General features: G+C 40.0%; 1 protein-coding gene across 2 annotated transcripts in view; it reads left to right on the top strand.

The window, feature by feature from the left end:
- The window catches only part of LIFR (LIF receptor subunit alpha), a 94909-nt gene extending 84430 nt beyond the window's left edge, over nucleotides 1–10479 (top strand). For both annotated transcript variants that reach the window (XM_038403893.2, XM_038403897.2), the window contains exons 16-20: nucleotides 3336–3503; nucleotides 4809–4970; nucleotides 5944–6037; nucleotides 7470–7548; nucleotides 8364–10479. In XM_038403893.2, the coding sequence (XP_038259821.1) occupies nucleotides 3336–3503; nucleotides 4809–4970; nucleotides 5944–6037; nucleotides 7470–7548; nucleotides 8364–9002 (1142 nt within the window). In that variant the 3' untranslated portion in view covers nucleotides 9003–10479. The remainder of the gene's footprint in view (nucleotides 1–3335; nucleotides 3504–4808; nucleotides 4971–5943; nucleotides 6038–7469; nucleotides 7549–8363) is intronic.
- Nucleotides 10480–12672: the final 2193 nt, after the last annotated feature.

Genomic DNA, 12672 nt, shown 5'->3' with positions numbered 1-12672 from the left:
GAGCGAGGCCAAACAGCAAAAATTAAGATGTTTGTACACCAATGCGAGGAGTCTAGGTAACAAAATGGAGGAACTAGAGCTACTGGTGCAGGAAGTGAAACCAGATATTATAGGGATAACAGAAACATGGTGGAATAGTAGTCAGGACTGGACTACAGGTATTGAAGGGTATGGGCTGTTTAGGAAAGACAGAAACAAAGGTAAAGGGGGTGGAGTAGCATTGTATATCAATGATGAGTTAGAATGTAAAGAAATAAGAAGCGATGCAATGGATAAGACAGAGTCCGTCTGGGCAAAAATTACATTGGGGAAGAAAACTAGTAAAGCCTCTCCTATGATAGTGCTTGGGGTGTGCTATAGACCTCCGGGATCTAATTTGGATATGGATAGAGCCCTTTTTAATGTCTTTAATAAAGTAAATACTAATGGAAACTGCGTGATCATGGGAGACTTTAACTTCCCAGATATAGACTGGAGGACCACTGCTAGTAATAATAATAGGGCTCAGATTTTCCTAGATGCGATAGCTGATAGATTCCTTCATCAAGTAGTCGGTTCAGCAACTAGAGGGGATGCCATTTTAGATTTAATTTTGGTGAGTAGCGAGGACCTCATAGAAGAAATGGTTGTAGGGGACAATCTTGGCTCAAGTGATCATGAGCTAATTCAGTTCAAACTAAATGGAAGGATTAACAAAAATAAATCTGCAACTAGGGTTTTTGATTTCAAAAGGGCTGACTTTCAAAAATTAAGGAAATTAGTTAGGGAAGTGGATTGGACTGAAGAACTTATGGATCTAAAGGTAGAGGAGGCCTGGGATTACTTTAAATCAAAACTGCAGAAGCTATCGGAAGCCTGTATCCCAAGAAAGGGGAAAAAATTCATAGGAAGGAGTTGTAGACCAAGCTGGATGAGCAAGCATCTTAGAGAGGTGATTATGAAGAAGCAGAAAGCATACAGGGAGTGGAAGATGGGAGGGATCAGCAAGGAAAGCTACCTAATTGAGGTCAGAAGATGTAGGGATAAAGTGAGAGAGGCTAAAAGTCGAGTAGAGTTGGACCTTGCAAAGGGAATTAAAACCAATAGTAAAAGGTTCTATAGCCATATAAATAAGAAGAAAACTAAGGAAGAAGTGGGACCGCTTAACACTGAGGATGGAGCGGAGGTTAAAGATAATCTAGGCATGGCCCAATATCTAAACAAATACTTTGCCTCAGTCTTTAATAAGGCTAAAGAGGATCTTGGGGATAATGGTAGCATGACAAATGGGAATGAGGATATAGAGGTAGATATTACCATATCTGAGGTAGAAGCGAAACTGAAACAGCTTAATGGGACTAAATCGGGGGGCCCAGATAATCTTCATCCAAGAATATTAAAGGAATTGGCACCTGAAATTGCAAGCCCATTAGCAAGAATTTTTAATGAATCTGTAAACTCAGGAATAGTACCGAATGATTGGAGAATTGCTAATATAGTTCCTATTTTTAAGAAAGGGAAAAAAAAGCGATCCGGGTAACTACAGGCCAGTTAGTTTGACATCTGTAGTATGCAAGGTCCTGGAAAAAATTTTGAAGGAGAAATTAGTTAAGGACATTGAAGTCAATGGTAAATGGGACAAAATACAACATGGTTTTACAAAAGGTAGATCGTGCCAAACCAACGTAATCTCCTTTTTTGAAAAGGTAACAGATTTTTTAGATAAAGGAAATGCAGTGGATCTAATTTACCTAGATTTCAGTAAGGCATTTGATACCGTGCCACATGGGAAATTATTAATTAAATTGGAGAAGATGGGGATCAATATGAACATCAAAAGGTGGATAAGGAATTGGTTAAAGGGGAGACTGCAACGGGTCCTACTGAAAGGCGAACTGTCAGGTTGGAGGGAGGTTACCAGTGGAGTTCCTCAGGGATCGGTTTTGGGACCAATCTTATTTAATCTTTTTATTACTGACCTTGGCACAAAAAGTGGGAGTATGCTAATAAAGTTTGCAGATGATACAAAGCTGGGAGGTATTGCCAATTCGGAGAAGGATCAGGATATTATACAGGAGGATCTGGATGACCTTGTAAACTGGAGTAATAGTAATAGGATGAAATTTAATAGTGAGAAGTGTAAGGTTATGCATTTAGGGATAATAACAAGAATTTTAGTTATAAGTTGGGGACGCATCAATTAGAAGTAACGGAAGAGGAGAAGGACCTTGGAGTATTGGTTGATCATAGGATGACTATGAGCTGCCAATGTGATATGGCGGTGAAAAAAGCTAATGCGGTTTTGGGATGCATCAGGAGAGGCATTTCCAGTAGGGATAAGGAGGTTTTAGTACCGTTATACAAGGCACTGGTGAGACCTCACCTAGAATACTGTGTGCAGTTCTGGTCTCCCATGTTTAAAAAGGATGAATTCAAACTGGAGCAGGTACAGAGAAGGGCTACTAGGATGATCCGAGGAATGGAAAACTTGTCTTATGAAAGGAGACTTAAGGAGCTGGGCTTGTTTAGCCTAACTAAAAGAAGGTTGAGGGGAGATATGATTGCTCTCTATAAATATATCAGAGGGATAAATATAGGAGAGGGAGAGGAATTATTTAAACTCAGCACCAATGTGGACACAAGAACAAATGGGTATAAACTGGCCACCAGGAAGTTTAGACTTGAAATCAGACGAAGGTTTTTAACCATCAGAGGAGTGAAGTTTTGGAATAACCTTCCAAGGGAAGCAGTGGGGGCAAAAGATCTATCTGGTTTTAAGATTCTACTCGATAAGTTTATGGAGGAGATGGTATGATGGGATAATGGGATTTTGGTAAGTAATTGATCTTTAAATATTCAGGGTAAATAGGCCAAATCCCCTGAGATGGGATATTAGATGGATGGGATCTGATTTACTATAGAAAATTCTTTCCTGGGTATCTGGCTGGTGAATCTTGCCCATGTGCTCAGGGTTTGTCTGATTGCCATGTTTGGGGTCGGGAGGAAGTTTTCCTCCAGGGCAGATTGGAGAGGCCCTGGAGGTTTTTTTGCCTTCCTCTGTAGCATGGGGCATGGTTGACAGGAGGGAGGCTTCTCTGCTCCTTGAAGTTTTGAACCATGATTTGAGGACTTCAATAGCTCAGACATGGGTGAGGTTTTTCATAGGAGTGGTGGGTGACATTCTGTGGCCTGCGCTGTGCAGGAGGTCGGACTAGATGATCAGAGTGGTCCCTTCTGACCTTAGTATCTATGAATCTATGTCAGTCTTAATAATAATGCTGTAATAACAACATACTCTTAGCATACAATGGAAGGATAGTTGTGTAACTTTTTTTTTTCTTCAATTCTTTCCACAGCTCCAAAGGTAGCACCAAGTTTTACTGTAGAAGAAACCTCTTCAGAGTCAATATTAGTAAAATGGGAAGACATTCCTGTTGAAGACTGCCAGGGCTTTTTAAAGGGATATATTCTTTACTTTGCAAAAGGGGAGAAAGGTACTTCAAAGACTAATTTTATGGAAGAAGGTAAGTAAAATATATGGTCCTCAATTTTCCTGTAAACTCCCTGTACTCGCTAATGAATAGTCCTTTGAGAAACAATTGTTCAATTACAGTTCAGTTGGCATTGTTCAGCAGCTAAAATTGGCCTTTAAGAACTGGTGAAGACATTTAAAATACTAACAGCTCATGTGGGCAAGAGTAGATGAACTGAGTGGAATTTCTAGTTGACTAAGGTGCCCACACCACACAAGTCACCATGACAATGAACATCCAGTCTCTGAGGAAAACACTGAATGAGAAGAGTATGTGAAAATGGCGAACCCTCCAGAACTGGGTTTTAGAGCATCAGCAGAGTGGTTGAGATAATGTTGTGTTGCCATTGCTCAGGCTAATCTCCTGTCTGTAGATAAAGAGAAGGCCAGTTTCTTTCCCTGTCAGTGTGATACTTTTCATTCAGTTCATTCCAAAACTGGTAATTGTGGTAGTGTGTAAATGATAGAGGAAATAACCTTATAAAATGTAATTGCACTTACCAGAGATGTTCTGAAATGTAATTATATGAAGTCTGTAGCAAATGGTGGAGTTCAGTGCATGACATCTTTATTTTCAGCTAGCAGTTTATTAATGTTTAGTCTGCCAGGATCCTTTTTTTTCTCCACTCTTTGGCTTGTCTGTTCTGAAAACTTAATTTTGAGTTAAAATTCGAGTTCTGCTCCAAACTCCAGGTTAGGATTGTGAGTAGGCTTTAATTCCAGTATGGTGATGCTTTTAACTCAAGCTGGCTGGCCCTTCAGGAAGTATAGGCTAAAACTTAAGTTAACACAACTAGTCATCTGCTAACACAATGACTCTGTAGTACGGATGCAGGCTAAGTCTTTCAAGGCCTTCTCACAATTCCTCCCCATGTGCCAGACAGAGCAAAAAAGTTCTCCCACAGTTCACTAGGAAAGAATTCATAGACTGGCTCATCTTACTGCAGTGCTAAGAATCCAAGCATATGTCATCAGAAGTCTTAGTGCAGCATCAGTGTGGACACAGCAGCTTGAGTATTACTTCATAGCAGGGCTGCCCTCACTCGAGCTGGACTAACTTAAGAGGAGTAACGCAAGTGTACGTAATGAGAGTTACTTCTGCACTGACGATATACCCTTTGTGCTGCTAATTAACACCCTGTTACATGACACAGTAGTGGATTTTCTGCAGCATAATTCTGTACACGTGACTTCGCTCCATTAAAAAGATTGTTTTCCGGTTTAATATGAAGTTTGAGTTTTGTGAACATATTCTAATGTGTACATTCCCTATCTTTTTAAACACAAAACAAAACAGGGTCTCCTGAGCTAACAGTTAAGAATATTACTGACCTAACAAAAAAGTCTTTGAGAATACTTGATCTTCAAGGCAAAACAAGTTACCGACTGGACTTACGAGCCTATACTGTTGGTGGAATAGGCCCATCGAAAGACCTGTATGTGGTGACTAAGGAGAATTGTAAGTTGAACATTCCTGTTCGCTAATACTTCTAGCGTGGCAGTGCTTAAGTCAAAGAGCATCATGATCTTTATCTTGGACTTATCTGACATCTCTTCCTGCTTAGCTATCCTAGGCCCGTTATCCATATTTTTAAATAGCAGATTGGGGGAAAAAATTAACCTTACAGCTGTTTAACTGTTACAGCTACTACGAAGATGGAATGCATCCGATGAAGTGAGCTGTAGCTCACGAAAGCTTATGCTCAAATAAATTTGTTAGTCTCTAAGGTGCCACAAGTACTCCTTTTCTTTTTATGAAGCTCATAGTAATTAATGCTTGTTTAAAAACTTCATCTACTCATGCATATGGATGGGGTCTGAACTCATAACTGCTCAAAAGATTGAAAATGACTAAATCCACCTGAGGATAGCGGCGGGGGGGGGGGGGGGGGGGGGTTATGCAGTTTGGAAAGAAGTGCATGAAAAAACTCTGCCCAGAAGGCTAAACAGGCACTTTTGTTAGGGGAGAAAAGGAGGAGATGCTCAGTGATCTTAAAAAAACTAAACTAAGTAAAAGGCAATGCACTTATGCAACATGTAATTAACCTGTAGAAATCACTGCCACAGAATAGACAAATAGTTTGATAATTTTAAATAGCCATCTAAAATACAATAAACACTAGAAGATATGCTCTCTGGGATAAACTTTGCAATCAGGCCTATCACCATGCATGTGAGGCTTAGTAACAACAGGGGATCAAACAGAAACTTCTTCCTTTTCTACACACTGTTTCACAATTGACCAACTGGGAGGGTTTGTATCTTGCAATGAAGGATGTGGTATAGGCCACGTTGTAGGCAGATGGGGCTTGATGAGCCTCCACTGATCTATAAAGTGGCCTATAATATCTGGGAATGTTACAAAAGGGTTTTGAGCCACGAACTTTGCTGATAACTTTGAATATCTTTACTGTTTTTCTTTTTTTTCTCAGCCGTGGGGTTGATCATTGCCATTCTCATCCCAGTGGCAGTAGCTCTTGTGCTTGGACTGGTGACCAGCATCCTTTGCTACCAAAAGAGAGAATGGTACACGCTCATTTTCAGTTAAATTCTATTTGTTTTCGTTGAGTAATTTATTGCCTTCCTGTGGTGGGGAGTGGACGTGGACCTCACCTCTCATGAGTGCCTCCGGTCGGCTGGGGGTGGTGCTGCAATCTTATTTTTCTCCTGGTGCCCCCTGTAGGCTGCCAACCTTGCTAGGCAGGTTTTCAGTGGCCTAGCATTCCAGGCAAGTCACACACAATCTAAAATGGACAAACCCCTTCGGGAGTACTCAAGTCAAAAACAAACATAAACAAGTCTTCCAGTTCCCTGGCTCAAACTGGATTCAGCCCATTCTTCCTGAGGGTGCCTTCTCTCTTAAGTCCCTGTTGGGCACATTTAAATCTATTCCCCTTTCTTGGGCTTTTAGTAAAGAATCTTTTACCCTCTTCAGGGTTTAGGCCACTTCTCCACTGGCTGGTGGGGGAGAGGGGGCCCAGGCCCACCTGCTACTCTGGGCCCCAAGCCTGGAACCCTGCAGATAGCAGCCACGTGCTGCTTTCCTTAATAATTGCTGCTGCATTCCCTGGGCTGTTTCACACTCGGTCTCATTGCCTTCACCTATTACCTTAAGGTTACAGTCCTTGGGTTTTCTCTGCTTGAGCAGGGTCTCTTCCAGGCCTCCTTCCCTGAAGAGTTTTGCAGCCTTCCTCACCCTTCTGGTCCTAACCACTGACTGACCTGCTAAGCCCCTTCAGCTGCTTTTAACTGAGCCTGTTGGGCTCTGATTGGTCGCTTCCCTGCAACCTTTCTAGGCAGGCCTGGAGGACCCACCTTCATTGCTCCTGCAGGGGGCCTCAAAAGGCCTGGTACCCCCTGTCCCAAAACACCTGAGGATTTCAGTGGGCTTTACACAAGACTTTTGGGTGAGGGTAGGTATTATTCCCATTTTATAGTTGGGAGGGATAGGAAGGAAGGGAGGCCCAGAGAAGTAGCAATTTGGCCACAAGGTCCCACAGTGAGTCAGTGACAGAGCCAGAAGAACCCAAATCTTCTGCTCATTGTCCAATGCTCATTAGTCTGTGTGTAGGGAGCAGTAGAAGATCTCTTAGGAGCCTCTTCCCCTCCACCTGAGGCTGCATACAAGGTCAGATGAAGAAGAATCCTAATTACAATGTGTAGAATTAGGCATACTTTTAATTTGTGATCTGCCCACAATCAATTTACAGTCCATCGTCAAGCTTTCAGAAACCTGAAACTCCAGTGGAAGCATCAGAAGAGTGTGTGTGCATTTTTTTACATGCAGCCCAAAGTACAACTGTGTAAAGTGAAATATTTGAACAGTTAAAGTTTATTAATTCTGTGTTGAGGATTATGACCTGATAGTAACATCATGACTGTTTTTCTTGCATTCTTATTTTGACATGCTGAACCTTTGCTGGTAATTTTGAAAATTCCTTAAATTTTCTCTATAAAGGATTAAAGAAACGTTCTACCCTGACATTCCAAATCCTGAGAACAGTAAGGCATTGCAGTTTCAGAAGAATATATGTGAGGTAACCTTCATTTTAATTCAGTTTTTAAGCATCTAAATCAGTAGTCCCCAAACTGTGGAGCCTGGGCCAGCCCCTGGAGGTGAGGAGGGAGCACCACCCAGCTCTGCTCTGGCCCAGTCACCAGCCCCTGGCTGTAATTCCACTCCCAGCCTGAGGGGTGGGAGTGGGGGTTGGGGTGTGAGAACACATTCTATTACTGGTAAGGAGAGGTGCAAGAGGAAAAGTTTGGGGATCACTGATCTAAAATGTACAGTTGCATCAAGAAGATATGTCCCAAGAGGTCAATAGAAGAGATGATATGATCTAGCTTATCCCCCAGCTGTTAATTTCCTTCCTCCTTGCATTGGCAGCAGTGCGAAGCGAGGGTATGGCATTCTCGCCAGCTCCCTTCCATGCTCACTACTAACACTTTGTAATTGGAAGTAAATGGAAAGGCAAACTTATCTTTCTTGTGTAATCTACTCTGACAGCATTAAAGGGCAATAGTGGTTGGTTTTATATTAGAAATATTTTTTGGCAAAATTTAGGAATAGTTTGAACTTGCTAAAATATTTTAAAGTGAGCTGAACATCAAATATACAAATAGATATATGGGGAAGCCGGGGAGTTGAATAGTTGAATAAGTTGAATAGTTTTTTAAACAGTAAACAATTGCTCTGCTGTAGTGTACAGATGGTGACACTTCTCTCAATTTAACTAAGCAAACCACAGTACAATATATTGTCTATATAAACTAAAATAGTATTCAGTTTTCTTAATATCAGACTCTTTTGCATTATCCTCACTTTCTTGCTTTTCTTGTGGCTTATTTTTAGGGGAATACAGCTCTTAAAACCTTGGAAATGAACCCTTGTACCCCAAATAGTGTGGAAGTGGTGGAAACGCGATCCACGGTCCTTAAAATAGAAGACACAGAAATTATATCCCCTGTAGCGGATAGTGAGCTTCCTGAAGATGGGTCTGACCCAGAAACAGGAAGCCACGTGGTAGTGTCATACTGCCCACCAATCATTGAGGAGGAGATCTCCAGTCCACTAATAGATGAACCTGTGAGATCTTCTCAACTCATTTATATTGACATTCAGTCAATGTATCAGCCTCAAATTAATCCAGAGGAAGAGCCAGAAATTAACTTTGTCACTACAGCAGGCTATAAGCCGCAAATGCAACTGCCAATTAATGCTATGAAAATGGAGAGTCACTCACCCACAGAAGAGGACTTAGATAAAACTGCGGGCTACAGACCTCAAGCAAACACTAATGTCTGGAAGTTAGACTCTCCAGACTCTCCTATATCAATTCAAAGCAACAATGAAAATGGATCTTTTGGAAGTCCGTGCTCCATTAATTCTCGGCAGTTTTTGATCCCCCCAAAGGATTATGAAGACTCTCCCACCCCTAATAACACAGGGTGGGCCTTTACAAATTTTTTTCAGAACAAACCAAATGATTAACAATCATGGTAATCGTCATTTCATCTGAACCTGCCATTTAAGAAGTTCTTGTTCCTAGTGTTGTCGTAACAGCATGGGTTATCCTTGGAGACATATTTTTTCGTGAGCTGAATGTTATCACATTTAAGTTAAAGTGTTAATGTTCCATTTTAATACAGACTAAAAACCCAAAGTTATAGAAACTCAGTTATTACACTACGAAGATACAGGGGTTTTGAGGCTGGATCTCCTCGGAATCCTAGTCAAAGAACTCTGTCTGCTTTCAAGTTGTGTTTCAAAATCAGTATGATCTCATACAACTTGTTACTTTGAAAGGTGTCCTACTTCTGTTGTTAACTGGTTCTTATTATGAATATTCAGAATGACTAAATCAAACCAGTTTACCAACTGTCTAGATGAGGGTGATGGCGGTAGGCAAACTTTCAGTCTAACAGCTGGAAATTACATGCTTAGATTGGTAGTTAATTAAATCTGTTACCTAGACATTACAATTAGCACTTCAATCTGTGCTTAATTAAAGTCCCATGGGGAAAAATATCATAATCATTTAACACTTTAAACAATGGCTATTCATGTTTGTTGTTTGATAACCAGAACACTAGTTTCTGTACCTACTGTACAATGTTTAGTCAATATCTGACTCAGGGGTACAAACTTGGAAAATTAGTATAACACTGATTTAAACCTCAACAAGAACTGCAAAATGTTTAAACTTCAGCATTCATTTTTTAAACCTTAAAACACTATATTTTTTCTCTTTTGGTTAAGGAGGTAGTATTTCCTAATGTATTGCACTAATGTGTTTTGTATTTTATAGCTGCAGCTCCAGATCTGCTACCTCAAAGAGGTTACGCATCTTTTTCGTCTAGAAACATTTGTTTTGACCATTATTAGTCTAGAACTAAAGTGCTGTGAGCAGGCCACCCAAGTGATTAGTCTCATTCTTCAACAGTCGTTGGTTGCACTCACCTATCAGTAGAGACTGCTCCATAGATTGCATTTAATAGCACTGGCTACCCAGGCAGATTTGCTCCACAAGTGAGAAAGGTTGGTCTTTATCTGTAATAGTTCCCACCAGCCAGGAAGACTCTGTGGCTAATCTCCAGAAACATTATCTACCAAACAGAGCGCTCTTTCCAAATCTTAGGTGGAAACGTAAGGTGGGATTTCTCGACAGGCAAGGGGGATCCCACGTAAGCTAATGCCACTAATGATTTTTAATAGCTACCTCCCCAGCGCTGGTCACCTGATGTAATGTTCTAATGGCAAGATTAGCGTTTGTGTGTTTTAAAAATCATCATCTTTGAGTATTTCTGCTTTCACACCTGTGTCAATTAAACCTGCTATAAACAGCTCTAATTGTAACACTTCAATGTATAAACGTTAGGTTGTGACAAGTGCATCACAAGAACCAAGCCATTACTTCATTGACTTTGTTTTTTAAACGCTTTATAACTTAAATCTATTACTAATTGTTTAAAAAAAAAAGAAAAAGAAAAAAAGAATAATGGAGGGTCATGTGATACTACATTGAAGTAAAACAGTGTCCTTAAGATCTTAGCTGAATCGTTTTAAGGTCTTGATTTCAAGCATTAATTTGTGGCTCCTCAAATAATAGTTTTCGCAAAAAGAAAAGGAGTACTTGTGGCACCTTAGAGACTAACAAATTTATTAGAGCATAAGCTTTCGTGAGCTACAGCTCACTTCTGTAGCTCACGAAAGCTTATGCTCTAATAAATTTGTTAGTCTCTAAGGTGCCACAAGTACTCCTTTTCTTTTTGCGAATACAGACTAACACGGCTGCTACTCTGAAACCAGAAATAGTTTTCTAAATCAAGCACTGAGATAGCCAGTCCTGCTGAATTTGGTATCAGACCCACAGCTCTGAAGTAGTCTGAGCAGATCAGGAAGATAGGTCTGCAAAACCATACACATCCACTGCATGTGGAACTGTAATCTGGCCACCCATCAGATAAAAATTACCTTAAACCTGATCACAGCAATACATACTAAGATTCTGTATCTGCACCCACTCTTTTATATACTTCAAAGGTGGCATAACTTACCATGATCTATGTTTGGCTGAGTCACTTGGATAAAAATGAATGTCTTTCTCCAAATGTTCCCTATCCTCTCTTAAACCAAAAAATACTGGATGGATCAGGTATTAATTTTTATGTGACATAAGAGGATCCTGATAATCAGCTTGATGAGGCTTGAAAGGCAGAAAACAAAAAAGGATATTTACCTCTTCAGATCTGATTTATGGTGAAGGCACATTGCTCCATCAGGATATCAGAGAACATTTTGTCCTTGGGACCATTCTGCAAATGTAGGGAAAAAAGCAATTCCACACCTTGGTCTATTATCAAAATTGTCATTGACTTCCCAGATGTGTGCAGGGTACCAGGTTTTCTTTCGGTAACTTCAAAAGTTGGGCTGTCAAAAGACAATAGATTCTTGGAGATTTTTATCCCAAGACATAATGCAATTGACTTTTGAATTGTTCAGAATTAAATTTAATTTTTCTTCGGATTTCTATACATACCTACAAGTAACTTACTTCCTAGACATGGTAGCTAAATGAGAAACTCCACAATTGGGAATACCAATTGGAAGAAACTCTGATGGTGGCCTTACTCAGACTCTTCTGGCTACCTTACAATTTTTGTTAAGAAATGCAAGTCTGTGCCCCAAGGTCTTTCATCTCCTGAGCTTCATATCTTAAAATCCCTTTTGAGGATTAACAGTGGCAAAAAGCCCTTTGCAAATAGAGGTTTCAACATTACAAGCAAGCATTGTACTTTGCACTGCATGGACTTCACTATTTTCATAAAACTTTGAACAAAATTATTTCAACTGTACACTGCAGATTAGTTTGATTCCAGGAGAAATTTATAGTTTTATTTGCTATGATAAATATTTATGCAAAGACAAATCGTTAAGTTTTTTTTATCTATGCAGAGTACCATTATATTACATTTCTTTTACTTCACTGACCTGGATATAACACTTTGTAATCTCCAGTACTTATGTAACTGTCCCTTTTCGTTTCTCTTATACAACTGGAAAAAATAATTAATTGGATTTGTCCGGAACAGAAGATCAGTTAAACCCATGACAGATGCAGTATACTATACCTGCTTTCAGGTTATACTGTGTGTCTCACCATTTATTGACAGTAAAGGCAACAATATTTGAAATAATTTGCTTTCTGAGTGATGAGGAGCACTTTATTTTCTTAGGGTATAGGGCATTCTGCATTGTGACCTAAATGCTCAAGTAAAGTGTGGGTATTTCTTCTTTCACCAGCTGTGCTACTTTACTTTTTAAAAATGTGAGTTAGTTGCATCCCTTGCACTGGCTTTCTGGGCCACTTTCTGATCTTGGGGTTTATGGCCAAGAATTCTTATTCTCAATGCAAGGGCTTGAATAACCCTTCACATTATGCCACTGTAATGTGGATGAGACTTGTAGGTGAGACAGACAGGTGTGTGTTCCCTATATGCATATAACATATACAGTGTGTTAAATTGTTACAAACTAATTAGCAGCTGTCTTCATAACAATCTAGCCCTGGCTAGCAGTGCCATTCAGTTTGTGCTAGTTCACTGATACAGTGGAGTACTTTGAAAGCTACTTCAGATGGCTGATATTACAGTAAAGATTG

Source organism: Dermochelys coriacea, chromosome 5, assembly GCF_009764565.3.
Source record: "Dermochelys coriacea isolate rDerCor1 chromosome 5, rDerCor1.pri.v4, whole genome shotgun sequence".
NCBI classification, from domain to species: domain Eukaryota; kingdom Metazoa; phylum Chordata; order Testudines; family Dermochelyidae; genus Dermochelys; species Dermochelys coriacea.
Note: the sequence above shows the minus strand (reverse complement) of the source record. Positions and strands in the feature narration are given on the sequence as shown.